The sequence below is a fragment of the Carex rostrata genome, chromosome 11, assembly GCF_964058835.1.
Source record: "Carex rostrata chromosome 11, lpCarRost1.2, whole genome shotgun sequence".
Taxonomy (NCBI): Eukaryota; Viridiplantae; Streptophyta; class Magnoliopsida; order Poales; family Cyperaceae; genus Carex; species Carex rostrata.
The window spans coordinates 9,549,942-9,572,493 of NC_135928.1; the positions used below are offsets into that span (position 1 = coordinate 9,549,942).

Below are 22,552 nucleotides of genomic sequence, written 5' to 3' on the forward strand. Positions count from 1 at the left end.
TATATATATAGAGTTAGGCTGGGGTGCTATGGATAGCATAGAGGCCTCTATGCTACGGCTCAATATTTGAGTTTTCAAAATCCAAACGGTCGATCCGAACCGTTCATCTTATTCTCCATATTAATATCTGCTTGGAGACCAAATTTTACATTTTTCTGAATTTTTTTACTATTTATTAAGTATTTTACAAAATTGTTGATCCAACGGTGGCTGCACAAAACAGTAAAACCGTTGGATTAGCGATTTTCAAAGTGGCTTAATAAATAGTAAAAAAATTCAGAAAATTATAAAATTTGGTCTCCAAGCAGATATTAATATGGAGAATAAGATGAACGGTTCGGATCGACCGTTTGGATTTTGAAAACTTGAATATTGAGCCGTAGCACGGGAGGCCACTATGATATCCAAAGCACCCCAGCCTAACTCTATATATATATATATATATATATATATATATATATATATAGTGACTAATGTGCATTCAAATGTATATGGGTCGAAATACATACGGTCCAAATTCGACTTTTCAAAATTCAAACGGTCGATCCGAACCGTTCAGCTTGTTCTCCATATTAATATGTGCTTGGAGACCAAATTTTAAATTTTTCTGAATTTTTTTACTATTTATTAAGTATTTTACTAAATTGTTGATCCAACGGTGGCTTAACAAAACAGTAAAATCAGCAGCCACCATTGGATCAACAATTTTGTAAAATACTTAATAAATAGTAAAAAAATTCAGAAAAATGTAAAATTTGGTCTCCAAGCACATATTAATATGGAGAACAAGATGAACGGTTCGGATCGACCGTTTGAATTTTGAAAAGTCAAATTTGGACCGTATGTATTTCGGCCCATATACATTCGAATGCATATATATATATATAGGGTTCGGCTAATTTGCTGCTGGCAGCATTTCTGCCCAAGGTGCTGCTGCCCCTTTTTTTATTTTGTGATATCCAAACAACAAATCCAAACTGTTAGATGTTTAATCTATATTATAATTTACTTGGAGACCAAATTTTATATTTTTTCGAATTTTTTTACTATTTATTAAGCTAGTTTGAAAACCGCTGTTTACAGTAAATTTCTGCAGCATTGAAATCAGCAGTTTTCAAACCAGCTTAATAAATAGCAAAAAAAATTCAAAAAATGTAAAATTTGGTCTCCAAGTAGATTATAATATAGATTAAACATCTAACGGTTTGGATTTGTTGTTTGGACATCACAAAATAAAAAAAATGGGCGGCAGCACCTTGGACAGAAATGCTGCCGGCAGCAAATTAGCCGGACCCTATATATATATATATATATATATATATATATTGTTGTATATAAATGGAGGCTAGCCCCTAATATAGGCGTATACAATTAAATATATAAAAAGAAATCACTAATGGTTCAAAGTAATAACAGGTGGCAAACTACGACATGCAAACGCCAAATCAAACACATCCGATGGTGTAATGAAATTTTGCTAACGGCTAATAACACCCAAAGACAATGGTGTTTCTATTTTAACGACAAATTTAACAGACGAAAAACTAATATTACCGTCGGTCCCTAATTTCTAACTGATCGCATTGGAATTTAACGCCATCGGCTCATACCGATGGCATATGGGTACACATTTTCTATCAGGGCAATAAGCATCAGTTCGGAACCAGATAGCGGAACGCAATTCCAACCGATACAAAAGTGTTTTTTTTTGTAGTAGTAGTGGTTAATTTATTACTCTCTTTGTTGATAATTTACTTCATTCTTGGCGGCATTAATTTCTTATTTGCTTGTGTTTACCAGAGATAATTTTAATTCATTACTCAATTACAGTAATTCTTGATAATTTTAATTTAAGATATGAAGTTCTGCAATTATGGGGGCGTGTTGAAGGAACTTGTTTGCTTGCGTTTATCCGAGAGAGATACGGAGTCTTCCGTAATCAATTATTGATAGATTTTCTTCCGAGAAAAGTCAATGTTGATAGGATGCTGCATTGACGTTGCTATAGTAATACTGATACATATGTTTAGTTGTTTACTATTATGTCCAAGTTGACTAAGTCAGTGCATTGACGTTGACGTACCACATCTATTTGATATTTATGTGAGCTTCAGTCCGGTAACTTAGCTGAATAGTGAAAAGTTGTATCTAAATCCCCAAGGCTCCAACATCATTAAAAGGGAAAACTGAGATGAAAAACTTCCAGTTAGATACTATCATAAAAAACAAAAAATAAAACAGTTAATAATACTTGTACATACTTAAAAAGAAAGTAATCTTAAATCTTACTAATCTTCATATCATGAAGATTAGTGCTATTTTGATAGCTGCAAATCTGCAATTAGATTAGTGAGTGCATAGAGAGAATTTTCTCTTCATATCCAATTTACTCATCTTTAGAATATTTAAATGTTTTTTTATCAAATATTTAAAAGGAAACTATTAAAAAAAAAAACAGTTAATTCATTACTCTCTTTGTTGATAATTTACTTCTTGGTGGCATCAATATTTGTTTATGTTTACCAGATATAATTTTAATTCATTACTCAATCAAAGTAACTCTTGTTAATTTTAATTTAAGATATGAAGTCCTGCAATTATGGGGGCGTGTTGAAGGGATTTGTTTGCTTGTGTTTACCAGAGATACGGAGTTACTCATATTTATCAAATACGATAAACAAAGATAAACGAATAAAAAATATTATTGACGCTAAGAATATATCTCATTGATTATCAATTTCGTGGGTCAATTTTTCCCTGACTCAAAAGGGATATGACAAGTTCTTACGTTGAAACATGTACAGAGCTCCAACCAACTGATGTGATATGGCAGCTAGAAACCTGTTCTTACGTACATTGTTGACCGTTATCTCAATGAAGTCTTGTGTTTTTTCATCAATGTTATATATATAATTTTAGAAAAAATAGTTATTCTTCGCCTACAGTAACTATTTTGTTTTCATCCATCCAATCTGTATCTAATTATATTATTTTAGCGTTCTCTCTTCCTTCCGTTTACACCTGTTCCTTTTTCCTTGTAAAATTTAATTTAACCAAATATTGAAACTTCAGAATTTGGACTATAGGCACCATATATGTAATATACTACTTGCATATGAAATCAAATTAATAAATTCTTATGCTTATGATTATGGTTATGATTATTATTATTATTATCGTTAGTATTACCAAAATAAATGCTTAAATATTAATTCTGAGATTTTCTGATATGTAGAATTAGAATTTAAGAAGCAAATAAAAAATTTGATCATTTAACACAATCATCCAAATAAAAGACTATAGCATCGGTCACGTTTTTCAAGGAATAAAAAAATATATATTTGTTAGCATCTACATACACTTTTGCAGGTAAATTTGGATACAAAAAATTGGTTGCGGATTAAGAATAATATATATGGGTTTCACAAGCTATTATCATAATCCAAGTCGACTAAGTCAGTGCATTGACTTTGACTTACCGCTTCTTATTCCTATTTATGTGAGCTTAGCTTCGGTCCTATTAGCAGAATAAAATTAACAAAAGTAAAACAGAGCAAGCTTAGCTAAAAGCTACCAGTTATGGCTTGGCTTCTTTTATTCCACCTTCTAGCGCTGCTTTTTGTTCCCAATTCACTTACACAAGCACAACAACCGCCTGGTTGCCAAACAACCTGCGGGGATGTCAATATCCCGTACCCATTTGGAATAGGCCAGAGCTGTGCGCTATCCAAAACATTCGAGCTCGATTGTACCAGAAACCAAAATGGAACCTACAAGCCATTTGTTTTCAACGTGGAAGTGGTCAATATCTCGCTGTTTCCGAACCAAGCTCGGATAAAAAACCATATTTCTTGGCAGTGTTACAACAGCACGGCCAAGAATGTTTCCTATAATGATTGGTATCTCAATTTGACCAGAAGCCCATTTAGGTTCTCAAGTGCCAAGAATAAGTTCACAGCAATTGGTGCCGATACACTTGCTTATTTCTACCTCAGTCAAGGTGATAACATTTGGTATAGAACAGGGTGTGTCTCTGTGTTCTCAAGTTTGCAGGGCCTATTTAATGGTTCTTGCACAGGAATTGGTTGCTGCCAGATTGCTATTCCTCTGGGAATGAACTATTACACAGTTCGCTTTGATGCTAACTTCAACAATTCTGCTACCTCCAGCTTCAGTCCTTGCAGCTATGCGGTGCTTATTGAAGCAGACAGCTTCAATTTTAGCACCGCATACATCACAACAACTAACTTCTTGCATGAAAACAATGGCACAGTTCCTGCTGTGTTGGATTGGGCCATAGGCAATGAGACCTGCATGGTGGCACAACGTAATAGAACCAGCTATGCATGTGTTAGCAGCAATAGCAGATGTAACGACTCCACCAATGGTCCAGGCTATTTCTGCAGCTGTGAGGAGGGGTACGAAGGAAACCCCTATCTGCATGGTGGTTGCACAGGTACTATAATTTATTTTTATTTATTTTTTTCCTCTTTCTTTCTATATTTTATTTTTTTAAATCAGATACTGCAATCTGTTGCTATAGTAATACAATTGCCTAATACAGGGGTAACATTCAGTAAGATCTGATATACAGTATTGACACTTTGACTGGCAGGTTTGGACAAATCCATCTCATATTTTCTGTGCAAAGCTGGAAATGTCAAACTGTATTCATGTTAGATAAATGTCAGGTTGAATGTCATTCATGGTCCAATTTTTTTTTCAAAGTTCGGTCCCATTTGCATCTTTTCAGTTTATGAAATTCTCGGTTCTTGTAATTCTAGGGTTCTGCTTAGGTTTTGAGTCAGCACAAGTTTTTCAAATGCTGATTATATTGCATTCTGAATTCAGGATTAATTTGAGTAGTTTGATATTTTAAATTTTCATATTGTACTGGGTTGGTTAATTATTGATTGACATCAATTTATGTGTCAACTGTAAAGATTTTCATACCTCTTGGGTCAGGAAGGTTGATGTCAGGGTTGGTCCTGCAGAGTGCAGATCATGTCAAATAATTGTTAATAAAAGATTGAATTTAGGGAACAGAACTGTAACTATCTTCTGCTGGAACTAAATATGAGTTCTCACATAAGCCCATAAGTTTTCGTGGCCCAAACAACGTCATAATTTATGAACATATTTTGTATAATTCATGTGTAACTTCTGTATATGGTCCAGATAAACCCCTCCAAATATAGATCTGATTTGCATAGTAATGCTGTACAAGGTGTTAATAGTTGCTGATAGCCTGATACAGGCAAACCCATGTGGAGTGTATATAGTATTTTCAAGAGCATTTTTAACATGAGTTTACTTAAATTTTCTGAACATATGGCAATAGTGAGGAATTGATATAATGAACTTATTATTGCCTAGGCCATCATTACTAAACAACTTTCTGCAAATATATACTGCAACAATTATCTTATATCAATTGTGTATCATTTATTTTGTAGATATTGATGAATGTGCCAATAACCCGTGTTCCAAGAAGTGCCATAATTTACCTGGAAAATATAGGTGCTCCTGCCCTCCGATCATGCGTCTGAAAAACAATAATGCAACCGGAGATTGTGAATTATACGTGCCATTTGTAATCGGTAATTAAATCAACTTTCTTTAATATACTGTTTAAGTTTATTTATTTCCATCCATTCATTTCTGCTACAAACCAATAGTAAAAAAAATATCTAAAATTACAATAAGAGTGAGATTATAGGAAGAACAAAGAGTAGATATATTGCCATGAAGCCATATTGTACGGTTTCCGAGATTGGCCCTTTTTCGTGTTATAGACTGCATTAAATGCAGTGAACCACTGATGAAATCATAATGTTCCTTTCTCCTTGTCTGAAGAAAATTTTGAAACGATAACTACCTGATTTCATAGACCAAAATGAGTAATTAGCAATTATCCTTCAAATTAATTATATACAGATCTACAATATTGTAGGAATTGGTGCCGGCACTTTGCTACCAGTATTTCTTGGGTTTTGCATGTATGTGGCACTTGAAAGAAGAAAACTTTCTAAAGTCAAGGAGCAGTACTTTCAACAACATGGTGGTTGGATTTTGTTAGAGGAGATTAAATCAAACCTGGGGTTCAGTTTTACAATTTTCTCCAAACAACAAGTAGAACAAGCAACAAACAATTTTGATAGTTCAAATATCATTGGTCAGGGAGGCCAGGGTACAGTATATAAAGGTACTGTCAAAGATCAATTGGTTGCCATTAAAAAATGTAAGATCATCAATGAGAGCAAGAAGAAAGAGTTTGGCAAGGAAATGCTTATTCTGTCTCAAATAAGCCATAAAAACATTGTAAAACTTCTTGGTTGCTGTTTAGAGGTTGAAGTTCCAATGTTAGTGTATGAATTCATCTCATGTGGGACTTTATTTAACCATATCCATGATCAAAAACATAGATCTTGCATTACTCTGGGAACCCGTCTAAAGATTGCCCATGAATCAGCAGAAGCACTTGCCTATTTACACTACTCAGCATCTCCACCAATCTTCCACGGAGACATCAAGTCTTCGAATATACTTTTAGATGAAAATTACATTGCCAAGGTATCTGATTTTGGGGCATCAATACTAGCTCCAACCGATGAATCTCAATTCGTCACGCTTGTGCAAGGAACATGTGGCTACCTAGACCCAGAATACTTGCAGTCATGCCAACTAACTGACAAGAGTGATGTGTATAGCTTTGGTGTGGTTCTTCTGGAACTTCTTACCAGTAAGCCAGTAATTGATTTTGAAGCTTCAGAAGAAGGAAAAAATCTTTCATCGCGTTTCCTCTCTGCAATGAAAGAGAACAAAGTGGGTGACCTTCTAGATGTTCAAATAAAAAGGGAGGAAGATGAAGAGATCATCTATAGGGTTGCTGAGCTGGCTAAGGACTGTCTAAATGTGAAGGGGGGAGATCGACCAACAATGAAAGAAGTAGCAGAGGAGCTTGATAGAATCAGAAAACTCAAAAACCATCCTTGGGAAAATACCAATTATGAAGAGACAGAAAATTTGCTTGGTGAATCATCCATTCGTATGGAGATGGAAAATACTGGTAATTTCAGTATAGAGAGGAATGTAGTAGAAAGCATTGCACTTGGCCGTTAGCTTGATGCAGCCCAAATGGATTGTGAGGTTTTAACCTTTCTTTTCTCTTGTGTAATATATATGGATTTGCTTTTATTTTTCCATTTTTTTCATGGTGCGGGAGGTTATTCAGCAGTATTAGTTAAGTAGCAATGTTCCAATTTGTCTCATGTGTACTATAAAGGTTGAAAAGCTTCTCTACAAATACTAGTACTGTTAATAATGAATATTCTCTGTTGCTTATGCTTACTTTTGAGTAGTGTTATATAATTGCTATATAGATATCTCTTATCAGACAAAATAATTCAGTTCATTTATCTTTTAATATGCTGAAAACTAATCCATAAATACTCAAGGAGCCAGTTATGTACATTCATATCAGTGTTTATTTTTAAGTACTACAAGATTCTTCAGTTGGATTCTTCATATTGATATATACACAACAACTATTTATTAACCAGAATGATACTAACAGAATGATGCTAACAGTATAGTAATTATCAAAAACGAAAAAAAAAAACATTGGAGTACCAGAATGAGATCCTACGATCAGAGTGTAATGCAAAACCATGTACACTGGAAACCGACAGACTAAAAGAAGCCCCAAGTACCCGTCTATCATCCCGTATCCCGACCGTCTGAGAGTAAATCTGAGTCGTCTGTTTCAATTGTCTTGAGTCAGGTACCTGGGAGGATACGGATCCCTTCTGACTTTGGGTCGAGAAACATGGATGGGGAAGCGCAAAAGGGAAGGAAAGAATCAAATGGGCTGGACTTTGGGTCAGTAATTAACTTCTCGTAAATGGGCCGGGCCTGATATAAGAACACGGCTATAAAATTTTGTAAGGTGAGAGATGAGTAGAGGACCTGAACTTGGACAACATGAAGATTTTCATGAAACAATGATTGTTAAATATTTCATCGAATGCAGCCACAATTGGAGATTTTGTGAGCACATATGTAGACTGGCCAGAGGTAATCACATATAATTCTAGTTAATTAGTTGCTATTATGGACAGGAGATAAATCAATATAAAGTAAAAATTAATTTTTAGGAAAATATGAAGCGGATTTCAGAATTTTTGTTGAAATTTAAATATAAAATTAGAAAGAAATTATGTCTCACACACATTTTACTTTTGGAAAAAAAAATAGAAGTAGAGTAACTTATAAAATAAAGCTAAGTGGTTAAAAAATAAAAATTATCTGCTCGTTGTACAAAGTCAAGCGGTTAAAAAAAATGATAAAAAATAAATGCATATAATAACTTGTAAATAATAAAAACTATTGCTTAACTTTGTACTAAATAAATTTTAAAATTTTGCAGGTATATATGCATCACTTGTGAAGTAGATGGATCTAAAACGGTTTGAATTTATCATTTGAAGCCAACCTGATAGATTTCAGAGTTGTGCCCACCAAACCTCTTTATGAACACACCACACCTTAGTTTAATTTGCTCATTACTACTGAAAGAAAAATTATTAATTAACTACTCAATATGTTGACCGGTCAAATGAATTATGATATTTATTGATATATTGAAATAAAGTCTACGTAAAACATATATAAATTTGATCAGTGGAACAGCTTCTTTTGTATTAGTAATCCAAATACCCCGTGAAAATACGAATTAGAAGTCAATTAGTAGTCAATTAAGGACCTTTGATTATAAGAGGTCTGAGTAGGTGAGATAAGTTTAAAAAGACCTTGATTCAGAAATGTGTTTTAAATTTCGAACAAGACAAATTCAAAAATAGAATAAAAAGTGGTTTTAATTAAGCTTCATTTAAAAAAACAAAGTTGGTTGTTTAAAAGAGGTTTAAGAAAAGACTTCCGATTACCGAACACACACGAGACCTCGTTACTGACTACGAAGAACTCATATTTCTCGTGTTCAATCAAAAAAAAAAAAAAAAAAAAATATATATATATATATATATATATAGAGTTAGGCTGGGGTGCTATGGATAGCATAGAGGCCTCTATGCTACGGCTCAATATTCGAGTTTTCAAAATCCAAACGGTCGATCCGAACCGTTCATCTTATTCTCCATATTAATATCTGCTTGGAGACCAAATTTTACATTTTTCTGAATTTTTTTACTATTTATTAAGTATTTTACAAAATTGTTGATCCAACGGTGGCTGCACAAAACAGTAAAACCGTTGGATTAGCGATTTTCAAAGTGGCTTAATAAATAGTAAAAAAATTCAGAAAAATGTAAAATTTGGTCTCCAAGCAGATATTAATATGGAGAATAAGATGAACGGTTCGGATCGACCGTTTGGATTTTGAAAACTCGAATATTGAGCCGTAGCATAGAGACCACTATGCTATCCATAGCACCCAAGCCTAACTCTATATATATATATATATATATATAGAGTACGGCTAACGCGCTTCCTCTAGCATATGGGCTGAAATGCTTCCGGTGGAAATTTGAAATTTCAAAATCCAAAAAGTCGATCTGAACCGTTCATCTTCTTCTCCATATTAATATCTGCTTGGAGACCAAATTTTACATTTTTCTGAAATTTTTTACTATTTATTAAGCCATTTTGAAAATCGCTGATCCAACGGTAGCTTCTGATTTTTACTGTTTGGTAAGCCACCGTTGGATCAGCAATTTTCAAAGTGGCTTAATAAATAGTAAAAAATTTCAGAAAAATGTAAAATTTGGTCTCCAAGCAGATATTAATATGGAGAAGAAGATGAACGGTTCAGATCGACTTTTTGGATTTTGAAATTTCAAATTTCCACCGGAAGCATTTCAGCCCATATGCTAGAGGAAGCGCGTTAGCCGTACTCTATATATATATATATATATATATATATATATATATATATCGTGTTTATCCAAATGACTGAAAAGCTGCTCTGGGGCCTTCGCTGTGTTACTCTTTTTATCCCAAAAAAGGCTGCTGTAGGAATGCTTTACAACCAATTTATACCAGTGCTTTTTTTCAGATTGGATGTAAATTTATATAGATTCAAATCTGCTTTTATTTTTCAGAATAGGAGGACATCATTTTTCTCTCTCTTTTCAAAAGCAGTAGAGAATGGAGTCTGCTATACTAAACAAGTAGAGTCCATTGGAATCATTGAAGAGCAGAAACCTAAGTCTTTTATATAAATATCTGATTAATCTATATAAACACCTATTTATTTATCTAAGTATCTAAAGAAAAAAAAGTGTGCTTCTTTCTCAAGAAAATAAACAGATTTGAATTCCAATTATATAATTATTTAAATGACAGAGTTCTCTTTCTCTTATAATTAATAATGAGATTCATGAATAATTTAACATTTGTAGATCATTCATTTTCAGTATTTTTCTGATGAAACGGACTTTCAAAAAAAATTAAGAAGTTTATTAATACTTCTTAATTATGCGGAATTATCTTGAATTATTCGTAGAATTTATTTTTCTTTCTTTAACATTAAACATAGAACAGGCTATTTTTTCATTAGAGGGCTGATCACTTAATAATTTTTTTATGTTAACAATTTTGATAATCTTTAAAAATCAAAATTTTTAATTTTGGATGTATTCATATATCACGTCTATAACATATGAAGAGATGATTTGATGTATCTTTTATATATAAGACACGAGGTGATTTAAAAATTCAATAATCTTAAAGGTCATGTTTGATTGTGGAGTAAAGTTAATTACTCTGAATTAAATAGTTTACTTCAAGTTAAAGTAGATTAAAATAATTATGTTTGATTGGAGCTTGATGAAGTAAGCTCGTGAAGAGAGAAAATTATAGCATAATGTTACTCTAATCAGAGGCGGGTGTAGTATTGATCCCATTTTTTTTTTTTTTTTGGAGTTATGCATAATTTTCTATATAATTTATAGTAAAATGTCATAGATAGTGTAAATTGATCTCCATTCTTAATATGAAAATTTTATATGATTGAGTCATATTATGTGTATGATCCTCATATATATATGAGGGATCAAGTTACAACATTTTTTTAGTTACAACAAGTTATAACAAGCATTATTTACATTTTCAAAGTTCAAATCGTCTATCCAAACCATTAGATGTGATCTCTACAATAAAATGTGCTTGGAGACCAAATTTTATATTTTTTGGAATTTTTTTACTATTTATTAAGATGGGTACAAAATTCAATGGTATGAATTTGACTAGTTTTTGTACCCACCTTAATAAATAGTAAAAAAATTCCAAAAAATGTAAAATTTGGTCTCCAAGCACATTTTATTGTAGAGATCACATCTAACGGTTTGGATCGACGATTTGAACTTTGAAAACTTTAAAAATGCATGATGTTATCCGATGTCACCAAAAAAGGGTGTCATCCGATCCCTCCTCATATATATATATATAGTTCAGAAATCTAACTTCGTCATTGATTCTAACTACAGGACCCACACGTGAAGTAAGCTACTCCGTCTAAAAAAGTGGAATAACTTACTCCATAATAGTTCAAATGTTACTTCATTTTACTTCTTGTTTGACTCCTTAAAAATAGAGCAGAGGGTTCACTCACCGTACTTATTACTTCACAACCAAACATGACCTAATATATATATCATGAAACGATGCTTAAATTGCACGAACTTAATTGTTAAACTATCCGTCTCATAATATATCTATAAAGTTATTTTTTTATAACTCAAATAAACTATTTTTTAAATTTATTATCTAATATCAAAATAATTCCTCTTTCAAAATATATTTATATTTATACATTAATTGCGCAGAACAAAGTGGACCGCCATGCGTCATCCACATTGGAAATTTTATGCTGGTGAGTCATAATGTATATCCTTCACAACTATTGGTTAAATTTATTATCTAAATTGTCAAAATAATTATTGTTTCAAAATATATTTATATATATTTTATGCCAGCCATATGGTGAGTCATCGTGTATATCCTTGGAATAAAAAAGTAGAGCAGTCTTTAATTAGTAGGTCCATTCTATTGAGAGATCACATCAACTCTTTCGCACTATTTAATTAATTAGAAAGAAGGATGAACTTCCAACATTATGCATGCATGGGTTAATTAATTAACCTATGAAGACACCGCTCCATCCAAGTCGGAACTTTCGGATTGCCAAAATCAAATTCTCCTTCTACTTGAAATTATGCACCAATAGATCCGAATTTTTTTTTTATTAATATCACTGTTAAAAAAATCACAAATTATAGAGAATTCGAAAAAATATAATTCAATCTGCAACTTCATTCTCGAGAGACCGCAGATTAAATTGGAAGCCCCAAAAACAAAAACAAAAATGAATTGGAAGGTGTCTACATTCATAAAAATGGAATTTGTCCTCGATCGACTTTGTCCTCCCCTGAATTTTTTTTTGCACCCTCTGGATGTTTGATTTGTAATTCAAATTAAATTTAGTGTTAAAATTAAAATAAATTTCTTGAATTATAATTGGTAATTATAATTATATTATAAATTAGAGTATTAGAAATTACAAGTCATAGTATTGGAAAGTATAAGTCAATGCATTTTTTTTATCGAGTATCCAATTAATTAATGGATTCAAATTTAATTAGCTATTTAAATCCAATTCTATATTTTTTTGCCCCCGACATAAAGCCTGGATCCACCCCTGCAAACATATCCATAATAAATTATACCAGACGCACATATCGATACTCATAATTAAGAACACAACACATTAGACGTGCCATGTAGTTAGAAGTGTTGTCCTAAGTTTTCTAAAATAAGCATGTTTGGCTACGCCACGTGTAAACACGTATAGACGCAATTCGGGGTAAATTTCGCTAGTGGTCATTAAACTTTGTCATTTATCACGAATTGGTCACTCAAGTTTGATTTGTCCATTTCTAGTCACTCAACTTTGTTATTTGTTTCAATCAAATCACTCTATATTTTTTTGTTCAAAATCTTAATAAAGTATTCACATTCTATCCGAAATATTAACATAATATACTCATTATGTCCAAAATATCAACGGAATGAGCATATTCTGTTCAAAATACTAATTGAATGAGCATATTTTGTTAGCATTTTAAATTAAAAAAAGTATAGAGTGATTTACACCCGGTTTGGATGGAGAGTAGAGGAAGAAGTGGGAGGTAAAGAATAGAAGGGAATGAAATGGAATAAAAAGAAAGATTAACATATTTAACCTCTTCGTGTTTAGATGATTAATGAGATAAAATAAATTTAACTTTCCTTTCCGTCTTATTTCTTGTTTGGTTGATTAAAATTTAAAAGATTAATGAGAAATTCGGTGACTGTTGTAGGTTTGAGGAAAAAATATTATATGAGAATTATATATATAAGATATATAGTGGAGCATTTGTATTATTTTTTCTAAAAATATTTGTAACAAAATTTATTTTCATCTGTTACACTCCAATTTGAGAGGGAAACAAATTCTATTAATTATAATAATAGAAGGTTAAACATTTCACCTCATGTACCCTTCACCTCCAATATAATTTTATCAACCAAACACAATTCAACACGAATGTTAAAGAAAATATATAAAATTCCCGGCTATTTTTATTAATATCCCTAAAACAAATCAAAATTTTAAAAATGTCCCTGCTCCCAATTTTTTTTTAAAAATGCCCTGACCGCCTGGGCTTCGGGCGGCCCAAAAAAGCCTGTGAGGCGCCGGCCCAAATGGCGGCCCACAACACCAGTGAGGCGCCCCCCCATCTGGCGCCCCATAAGCCAAGTGAGGCGCCCCCCCATCTGGCGCCCCATAAGCCAAGTGAGGCGCCCCCCCATCTGAACTGGTTTGTATAATTGATATTTGAACTGGTTGTTGCTGTATGAATTTTATGTTACCTTATTCTATGGACTCGACGGTACTGTATTATTTAGTAATGTATTTGAATTTTAAATTCCTGGATTTATTATGAATTTTAATCCGTTTTTCTTCACAAAATTATTCAAATCAAAATACTAACATTTCTCTATAAAAAAAAAAAAAAAAAAAAAAAAAACACACACACCCATGAGGCGCCCTGCTGTGTGGCGCCTCACTTGTGCTTTGGGCCGCCCCAGGGGGTGGCGCCTCACAGGCTTTTTTGGGCCGCTCGAAGCCCAAGCGGTCAGGGCATTTTTAAAAAAAAATTGGGAGCAGGGGCATTTTTAAAATTTTGATTTGTTTTAGGGATATTAATAAAAATCGCCGTAAAATTCCCAAAGGCTCACTGCCATTTGAACAATCTCCCGTGAGAGAGTTCCACGTAGCACTCTTTTAATGGACCAAATTTGGGCAGTGCCAGTGGGTAATAATTATTATCGTATCCTTCTATTGTATCTTATTAGACTGTGAGAATTAGATAATAAGATAACTCACATTGGTAAGATAATATCTGGGTAAGAATAATATCTGTATAAGATACAACACGTGTTTCAAGTACTCTAAGCACAACACATGCATCAAAACACAACACGACATGGTGTTTAACAAAATATCTTAATTTGTGTGTTTGTGTCGTATTTTTATATCTTTTTCTTATATTCGGCGAGGTCCAAAATTTATGAATCAGATATAATTTTTTTTTTTTTTGAAAAAGTGGGTTTTTTTCACTGATTTCATTAGAAATCAAATTGTCTTACTATAACCAGTTTCAAAAAACTGGAACTAGCACAGCTACAAAAACGAAAACAAACCAGGACACATACTGAAAGCAGTACCACAAAGTCTCAGTTGAACCAAACCATAACGTACTGGTACACATAACAAACCAGCCAAAAATCAATCACTAAAAGACCAAACAGATACTAAGCATGCAAAATCAAAACTCCAACAGATAATAAGCAAGCTAAACAACCATCAGCTACTATTAGCTCAATCGCCTAATTGGGATCTCTGACCCAAGCATAGGGGTTATAATTTATGAATCAGATATAATTTAAATTAGATAATAGATAATATCTAATTTAATAAGATACAAAATTTATGAATTGGTAAGAATTATTCTCGTATCCTTCTATTGTATCTTATTAGACTGTGAGATAAAATTTACAGATGAAAAGATAATCCTTATCATTATTATCATCACTTGTGATAGGACTATAGGAGTTATTTCCTTATCTCTTTACTTTATTTTACATTCAACATAACCAAATTCTATATCAAATTGATATGAACTTTTGTATTTAGGTCAAATATAGATGGAAATTAATTTATTAAATTATATAGAGTAGCGGACTAAATTGATTTTAAAAAAGATATGAGTACAAATTAGAGACAGAAACTCTTATTGCAATTTGCACCAGGAGAAAATGTTGAATACTGTCATGTTTTTCTAGAGAAATTTTATATTTCAATATTATTTCAAAATAGAAGAATTCAAATCCCTTTATTAATTTATTTTCCTTCCGCTGTCTCTACCAGTGTTATAAATAACTGTATGTGCTCGTTGGACGGACATGTACCGTTAAGTAATTATTCGAGAATAACCGGAAATAATCAGCTAATTATTCGAGAAAATCCGTAATGGTTTGATCACCGCCATCGACTAATTAGACCATTAATCGGTCTAAACAGACGTTTTTTACAACACTGGTCTCTACTTCTTACAATTTAGTAATTCAAACCTTAAATACAAATCTAAAATTATTGTACTGTTAGATATCATGATTACACTATTTTGATGCACACTGAAAGTTGTCTGCATTTTGACTTGTTTATAGCATAAAGATTTTGTAAAAATATAATAATTGACAATTCAAAATAATGATTTTGATGTTATTGTTTCTTTCAAAATAATATTGAGATGCGGTTTTTATTATGCAAGAAGATAAAATAATATATATCTTATCTAATGATTTTATTTTATTATTTGATTTTTTTTTCAAAGACTTAAAAAGTAAAGTCTTGACAAAAATATGAGGAAAAATGTGAATATTTATGAATATTTATTTTCCAAATTATTGCTTTTACAAATAAAAATGCGGTCGAAAATGTTTATTTGATATTGGAATTTTTTTTTATTATTTACATTAAAATAATCTATAAAACTTTAATTTTTTGGCTACTTGAGTTTATACAAATATATTTGAAAGTTTCAAAAATTTACATTCACACGCATCATTTATAAAGTAGATTAGTTTTAACAGTTTGGATTTCCCACTTGAAGCTAATTTGAAATATATTGAAGTTATGCTCAACAAACTCTCTTAGTGAGCATAGTACACGCTAACTTTAGTCATGAAAATATATCCAGATATCAAACTTATATATTTTACAATTTTCTTATTGATTTTTTTATAATAAGTAGAAAATCACTTGATCTAAAAACTCTGGATCATCCGAAAATCTATGAACTTTTTTTATAAAAAGTATAAAATTTGATTTCTAAATATATTTTTAGGCAGAGATTATATTTAACTGTTTGATTTTTAAATATAGACGTAAATTTATAGTACGGGTCGATCAATGCATATTATGAGTCCGCATTCTTTGCATTAATGCACCGTTTAATTTTAGTTCTGAGCCGTCTGATCAAAATTCAGACCAATCCAATCCACGTCTATAATACACAAGCACTTTAATATTTGTGCAAATTTAAATCACACGTTCGAGATCTAAACTCAAAATTGAGTTAACTCAGAGAATACGAATTCTGCATATTAAGCCATCTTATTTAGGAATCCGTATCCTCTCAGGTACCTGACCCAAGCAAATTACAAACGGACGGGTCAGATTAATCTCAGTCAGGTTAAAGTCAATCCGGTGCCTATGAAAACTACAGGGTCTGTTTTACAATTCGTGCTAAATTAAGAAAACTAATCTGAACCGTCCATTTATAATTTGCTTGAATCAGGTACCTGGGGTTATCCGAATTCTCGTATACAGCTCCAGGTAAATATTTTAACAGAGTAGTTTTGGCTTCATGCAGCACACAGATTATAGAATCAACAAAGAGCTGCATATGGTTCTTGCTCTGCACGAAGCCAAAACTACTGTGTTAAAATCTTTACCCCACAACTCCGCGCCAAAAGAAGGTCACACTATTTTACAGAGGTATCGTTGCGCTTGGCGTGACCCTCTCGTCGTTTTCAGAAGCCGATGAGCCCGTTTAGGTGGGAAAAAAAGGATGGAAACCAAAAAAAATAAAGGGGGAAAGTGTAAAGATAAAAAGCAAATGAAAAGAGCTATAAATGTGTGATCGGGCAAAGAGGTTTTGAGTGAACAACCGAGACGCACGCTGCTATCTTGAGCCAGTGCCAGTGGGGATAGGGTTTTTACCAGAATACAAGCCGCACTGGTTCTGTCTCTTTGCCCGAAGCAACTCCTTTTCTATTTCTCATCTCTTTCAACTTTGGTTTCTCCAAAGTTGAGAACTTGGTCTTGCGAGGAACAGAGCCATCAGGTTTGAATTTCTTCTTCTTCATTTTGTTTCGTGCCTTTTGTTATTGTAACTTGGATTTTTATCGACTTTGTAATGTGTGAAATATTCGTTTTGTTTAGTGAATAGCACGATTTTTGGTGTTTAGGGAATGAATAGGGTTTTGTAGATGTTCTGAATTTCATAGTTTTGGGTTCAAATTGCTCTAATGTGAGGATTTCGTGCCATGAATTTGAGAGCCTACTAAGTTGGTAGAGTTTTTGTCCCAGAAAGTAATACTTAATTTCATAATTTGACGTGATTATACCATTTTTCTAACTTTTCTTCAGTTTATTTTAGTTTTGGGCGTTATTAAATGAAAAATTAATATTACTATGATTTTTTATAGCCACTGAATTGAAAAATTTTAGAACCGAAACACTAGAACACACATAATAAAATAAAAATAAATAAATAATGGGACTAAGACAAGCTTGAAGGTTATTTCCTGAATTTGTGATTGTATTCGGCTATTCGGCTCTTGTAAGAGAATTCAGATAGCCATGCGCATAAAAAAAAAAAAAAAAAACTTGAGAATTTAGATAGACATGGTCTATTTTGAATCAGTGTATGGGCTTGGGTTTATTCCTAGGAATGAAAAGGTAACCAAAAGCTAGCCCAAATTAAGAGCCCAATAATACCAATTGTGGTTGAAGTTGGCTAACAATTTTTGGTTATCTTTTCTATTTACCCAAATACTACTCAAATTTACAAATGATTCCAAACACTTTGGCAATAGCTGTCGAAATTATATGTGTTTTGAAATATTCTGCTTTCCAGGAAACATATGGTTTCAAGGTAAGGTCTGTTGTTATGTGGGTTTGAAGATTTCTGAATTTTTTTATATTCGGGCACTATGTATTAGTACCCATACTCATGTATAGTTATTTGTTGGTGATAATAATAATGACCCTTTGATTAAATTTTTGTTACTTTTGTGTTGGTAGACCTACCAAATTAATCAACTGTTTGGTACAGTTAAATTAACTGAAGCTTATTTTATGTAAAATTGATTATAAGAGTTATGTTGTTTGTATTGTCTTTTTTATTTAACCCCGTGAAATTTACTCTATAATTTCAGGAGAAGACAAACAGAAGTTAAAAATGGTGACGACAAGAGTAGTTGACCTCCGATCTGATACTGTCACAAAACCCAATGAGGCCATGCGATGTGCTATGGCAGCTGCTGAGGTAGATGATGATGTGCTGGGATTCGATCCAACTGCTAAGAAGCTCGAGATGGAAGTTGCCAAAATAATGCACAAGGAGGCTGCTCTTTTTGTACCATCTGGTACCATGGCTAATTTAATTTCAGTCATGGTGCATTGTGAGGTCAGGGGAAGTGAGGTTATTCTAGGGGATAACTCGCATATACATGTTTATGAAAACGGTGGTATAAGCACAATTGGTGGTGTGCATGGAAAAACGGTGCCAAATAATATAAATGGCACAATGGATATTGAGAAAATTGTGAAAGCTATTAGGAGTATAGAAGAGGAGATGTATTATCCAACTACTCGGCTGATCTGTTTGGAGAATACACATGGCAAGTGAGTCAATTTTTTAATGCTGATGCAAACCAATTGTACCATTCTTTGTTTCAGTTTTATATGCATGTCATCCTTGTACGTGTCATTTTGGGTGTTTCTAACTGACCTTAGGCCGTATGAGTTGTAGTAAAGCTCAAGACTTGTCATATGGTTGCAAATAAAAGTGCTAACAATTCATAACCCTTTGAACTAGGGAAGAGGCATTGCCAATAGCTTAGTACAGAACCCATGCTTTCCCGTGACACGTGTACACACTGTCCACAATTAGTTGATATCTTATATCATGCTGGTCCAATTATGGGGCACACATAAAGAAGAAACCATAAACGATAAGAGAACACAAGTTAAAATAATTTAATAGCAGTGAAAAGTGGATTTATAACTTTTTCAACTTTGTAATACTATTTGTAGCACTGGTGGAAGATGTTTATCTGTTGAATACACAGATAAGGTGGGTGAAGTTGCTAAGAAATATGGCATTAAATTGCATATTGATGGTGCACGCATTTTTAATGCTTCTGTTGTAAGTACCTATTCTTTCTTTTTCTTTTTCTCTGTCTTTTTTTTTTTTTTGAGAAAATTGGTAGTGGCTTTCTTTTTCCGTCTTGGGATTAAATTTAGAATAAAAATCTCTGTTTTTTTTTTCTCTCTTATATGTTAGGCATTAGGTGTTCCCGTCCATAGGCTGGTACAAGCTGCTGATTCTGTTACGGTACATTTAATATTTCTTAATTTAATTAAAAATTAATTCCTTTGCTTTTCATTTAAATTACAAAATTTCTACTTTAATAAAATTTCAGGTGTGCTTATCGAAAGGGCTAGGTGCCCCTGTTGGGTCGGTTATAGTTGGCTCAACTGAATTTATAACCAAGGTAATTAAGTAACATCAATTGTCAAAAACTCAAAAGTGTTCTGTAACTTCTGTTTCCTAACATTTTTCAATTTCAATAAACTTTGTTTCCTTACTAGGCAAAAAGGCTTAGAAAAACTTTAGGTGGTGGGATGAGACAGGTGGGGGTTCTCTGTGCAGCAGCTTATGTGGCCTTGAGAGACAATGTGCACAAGCTTGCTGACGATCACAGAAGGGCTAAAATTTTAGCTGGTAATTTTATTTCTCAAGCACATTTGCTGATTGTCAGTTGGTGAAGTATTTGAACCTGTTTTCTTTTCTTTTTCTTTTTATTTTTCTTGTAGATGGGCTTCAGCAAATGGAGTATTTCAGTGTGGATTTGAACTCTGTTGAATCCAATATGGTCAGTTCAATTTTTAAATGCAAGTTGATATTTGCAAATATTCCCTTTTTCTTGCATTAAAATGGATCCTCTTTTTCAGGTTTATTTTGATATAAAGAACTCCAAAATATCAGCTGACAGACTTTGTGAAGTTTTAGAAGAACGCGGTGTGATTACCATGCCATATAGCTCAACTAGGTTTTGGTTTACTATTTTAATTTTTCATTTATATAACTTTTTTTTCAAGACTTAAATTTTGCTATAAAAGTTATTGGTCTTCAGTATTACTTTGATGACTTGACGCTGGTTACGGACTGAGATATGACCTGATTTTGCCACTTCTGTACAGAACTGTTGTACTGTTAGTAACTGGTGCGGTAACAGTACCAAGTAGTGGTAGTCCTTTTGAACTCTGCAGTCTGCATAATAAATTTGCATATTAATTTACTAAGTACACTACATTAAATTATTTCAGAATTCGACTTGTTCTGCATCACCAAATTTCAGATGGTGATGTTCAGTTTGCTTTGACATGTATCAAGGTAACAACTATCTGAATTGTGTTTAACTTTTTTTTTTTCGCAAAAATACTGTTTTTTCATTGTATAACAATTAGCTCGCCTATGTTTTCAGGAAGGTGTTGACCAGATTCTGACAGGTGGCAAAAATGGTAAAATTGTGCAAAATTTGATCAATATTGTCCCAGTGCCAACTGTATGAAGCAAACCCAAAAGAGATGGAGCTCTCTTCCTTTGAATTGCAGTGTTTAGTTCTAAGTGTGAGGAATCATGCTAAGATGTCTTGTTCATGTTAGTCTTAAATAACATTATTCCCAATTTGCTTTCCTTTATTCAAATAATGTACCAACTTAAAGACTAAATTTGCAAAAAATTGTTCTTTGTGTACAATATCATGTGCCTGTACTGAAAAAAAGAAAAGAAGTTGAATAATTTGTGGACCAGAGGCGAAAGCGAAGATATAGGAAGTAGGTAAGAATCTAGGGAGAATCTAGGACCCAATTTTATTGGAATTATTGGTGATTAGAATTGCTAGAACCTGAAATGGACATACAACAAATTGGCCCGGGCAAGTCGTTTGGCCACGATCCAAGGTTTGATGAATGGATGAATTAATGCTTGGTACTAGATGGACTTTAAATATCTAAACAAGACAACAAAATGGAATCTACAAACAGGGACCAATACAAATTCCGAGATGGTGGTGGCCTGGTGGGGCTGTTATGTACGAATTCGCATCTCTCCAATACCTGATAAGGGAATCTTTTACAATTATTAGATAACTTGGCACGAATCTCAAAGACCAATAATACTGCCACATATGGTGACCTGAATCCCATTCCAAACCAGTTGAGATTTAATCTCAAATTATAAGGTGAGGGTAATCTGAAAGGATACAAACTCATTATGTACCGTCTCTAGGCTTTGAATCCATATCCCATGAGGTAACATAATTCAGACTAGGTTCAAGATGGAATGGACGGGTCTCTTTTAGAGAGACTGAATTTAATCTATGAGGTCAACATACACAAAGATTTCTAGTAAATATAAATACAACAATTTTTAATGATCAAATTATTGGGACTCCCAGTTTGCTTTTACTTTTAAATAAAAAACATAGATAATTTATGCCATAATTTTTATATTATTTTAAATAGAAAAAAGATAGATAGTTTATACTATAATGTTTCGGTTATTTTAAATAGAAAGAGATAGATAATTTATGATATTATTAGAGATATGTTGAATAGCAATTTGGACTTTGTATACTAGTTCAATATAAATATTATAATTCCTTAATTAATTTCATATTACTTATTACTTATAGTTACGTCATTCGTAATATATATATATATATATATATATATATATATATATATATATATATATATATATATATATATATATATATATAGAGATGGGCTATGGTGCATTGCAATGCATAGGCCATGGTGTGCATTGGACCATAAATCACCTATTCAAAGTCCAAATGAACGATCCAAACCGTTCATCTTGTTCTCCATATTAATATGTGCTTGGAGACCAAATTTTACATTTTTTGGAATTTTTTTACTATTTATTAAGCCACTTTGAAAATCGCTGATCCAACGGTGACTGTTTGGAACAGTAAAATCAGAAGCTACCGTTGGATCAGCGATTTTCAAAGTGGCTTAATAAATAGTAAAAAAATTCCAAAAAATGTAAAATTTGGTCTCCAAGCACATATTAATATGGAGAACAAGATGAACGGTTTGGATCGGTCATTT

General features: G+C 32.6%; 3 protein-coding genes across 4 annotated transcripts; all 3 read left to right on the top strand.

Moving 5' to 3' along the window:
- The first annotated feature begins 3,499 nt into the window (after positions 1 to 3,499).
- LOC144561715 (wall-associated receptor kinase 2-like) lies at positions 3,500 to 4,766 on the top strand. The gene has a single exon (XM_078310783.1). The coding sequence runs from the start codon at positions 3,580 to 3,582 to the stop codon at positions 4,585 to 4,587; it is 1,008 nt and encodes a 335-aa protein (XP_078166909.1). The 5' UTR covers positions 3,500 to 3,579; the 3' UTR covers positions 4,588 to 4,766.
- Positions 4,767 to 5,205: 439 nt separating this feature from the next.
- Positions 5,206 to 7,195, top strand: LOC144561714 (wall-associated receptor kinase 3-like). Of its 2 annotated transcripts, none has more exons than XM_078310780.1 (2): positions 5,206 to 5,600; positions 5,954 to 7,195. In XM_078310780.1, exons 1-2 carry the CDS (start codon positions 5,357 to 5,359, stop codon positions 7,120 to 7,122), a joined length of 1,413 nt encoding a protein of 470 aa, XP_078166906.1. In that variant the 5' UTR covers positions 5,206 to 5,356; the 3' UTR covers positions 7,123 to 7,195. The 2 variants fall into 2 exon arrangements, with proteins under 2 accessions (XP_078166906.1, XP_078166907.1); XM_078310781.1 differs by having other exon boundaries at positions 5,207 to 5,600; positions 5,938 to 7,194.
- Positions 7,196 to 17,330: 10,135 nt separating this feature from the next.
- Positions 17,331 to 21,001, top strand: LOC144561523 (low-specificity L-threonine aldolase 1-like). Its single transcript, XM_078310490.1, has 10 exons — positions 17,331 to 17,471; positions 18,568 to 19,036; positions 19,448 to 19,559; positions 19,698 to 19,748; positions 19,837 to 19,908; positions 20,006 to 20,138; positions 20,231 to 20,289; positions 20,369 to 20,466; positions 20,744 to 20,810; positions 20,902 to 21,001. Exons 2-10 carry the CDS (start codon positions 18,591 to 18,593, stop codon positions 20,986 to 20,988), a joined length of 1,125 nt encoding a protein of 374 aa, XP_078166616.1. The 5' UTR covers positions 17,331 to 17,471; positions 18,568 to 18,590; the 3' UTR covers positions 20,989 to 21,001.
- The last annotated feature ends 1,551 nt before the right edge of the window (positions 21,002 to 22,552 follow it).

Excerpts from the sequence above, each read along its gene's own strand:
- LOC144561714 (XM_078310780.1), top strand. The coding sequence starts at position 5,357 with ATGAACTTATTATTGCCTAGGCCATCATTACTAAACAACTTTCTGCAA. Across the intron at positions 5,601-5,953 it reads ATACGTGCCATTTGTAATCG|GAATTGGTGCCGGCACTTTG; the intron begins GTAATTAAATCA and ends ACAATATTGTAG.
- LOC144561715 (XM_078310783.1), top strand. The coding sequence starts at position 3,580 with ATGGCTTGGCTTCTTTTATTCCACCTTCTAGCGCTGCTTTTTGTTCCC.
- LOC144561523 (XM_078310490.1), top strand. The coding sequence starts at position 18,591 with ATGGTGACGACAAGAGTAGTTGACCTCCGATCTGATACTGTCACAAAA. Across the intron at positions 19,560-19,697 it reads GCATTTTTAATGCTTCTGTT|GCATTAGGTGTTCCCGTCCA; the intron begins GTAAGTACCTAT and ends CTTATATGTTAG. Across the intron at positions 20,811-20,901 it reads TTGCTTTGACATGTATCAAG|GAAGGTGTTGACCAGATTCT; the intron begins GTAACAACTATC and ends CTATGTTTTCAG.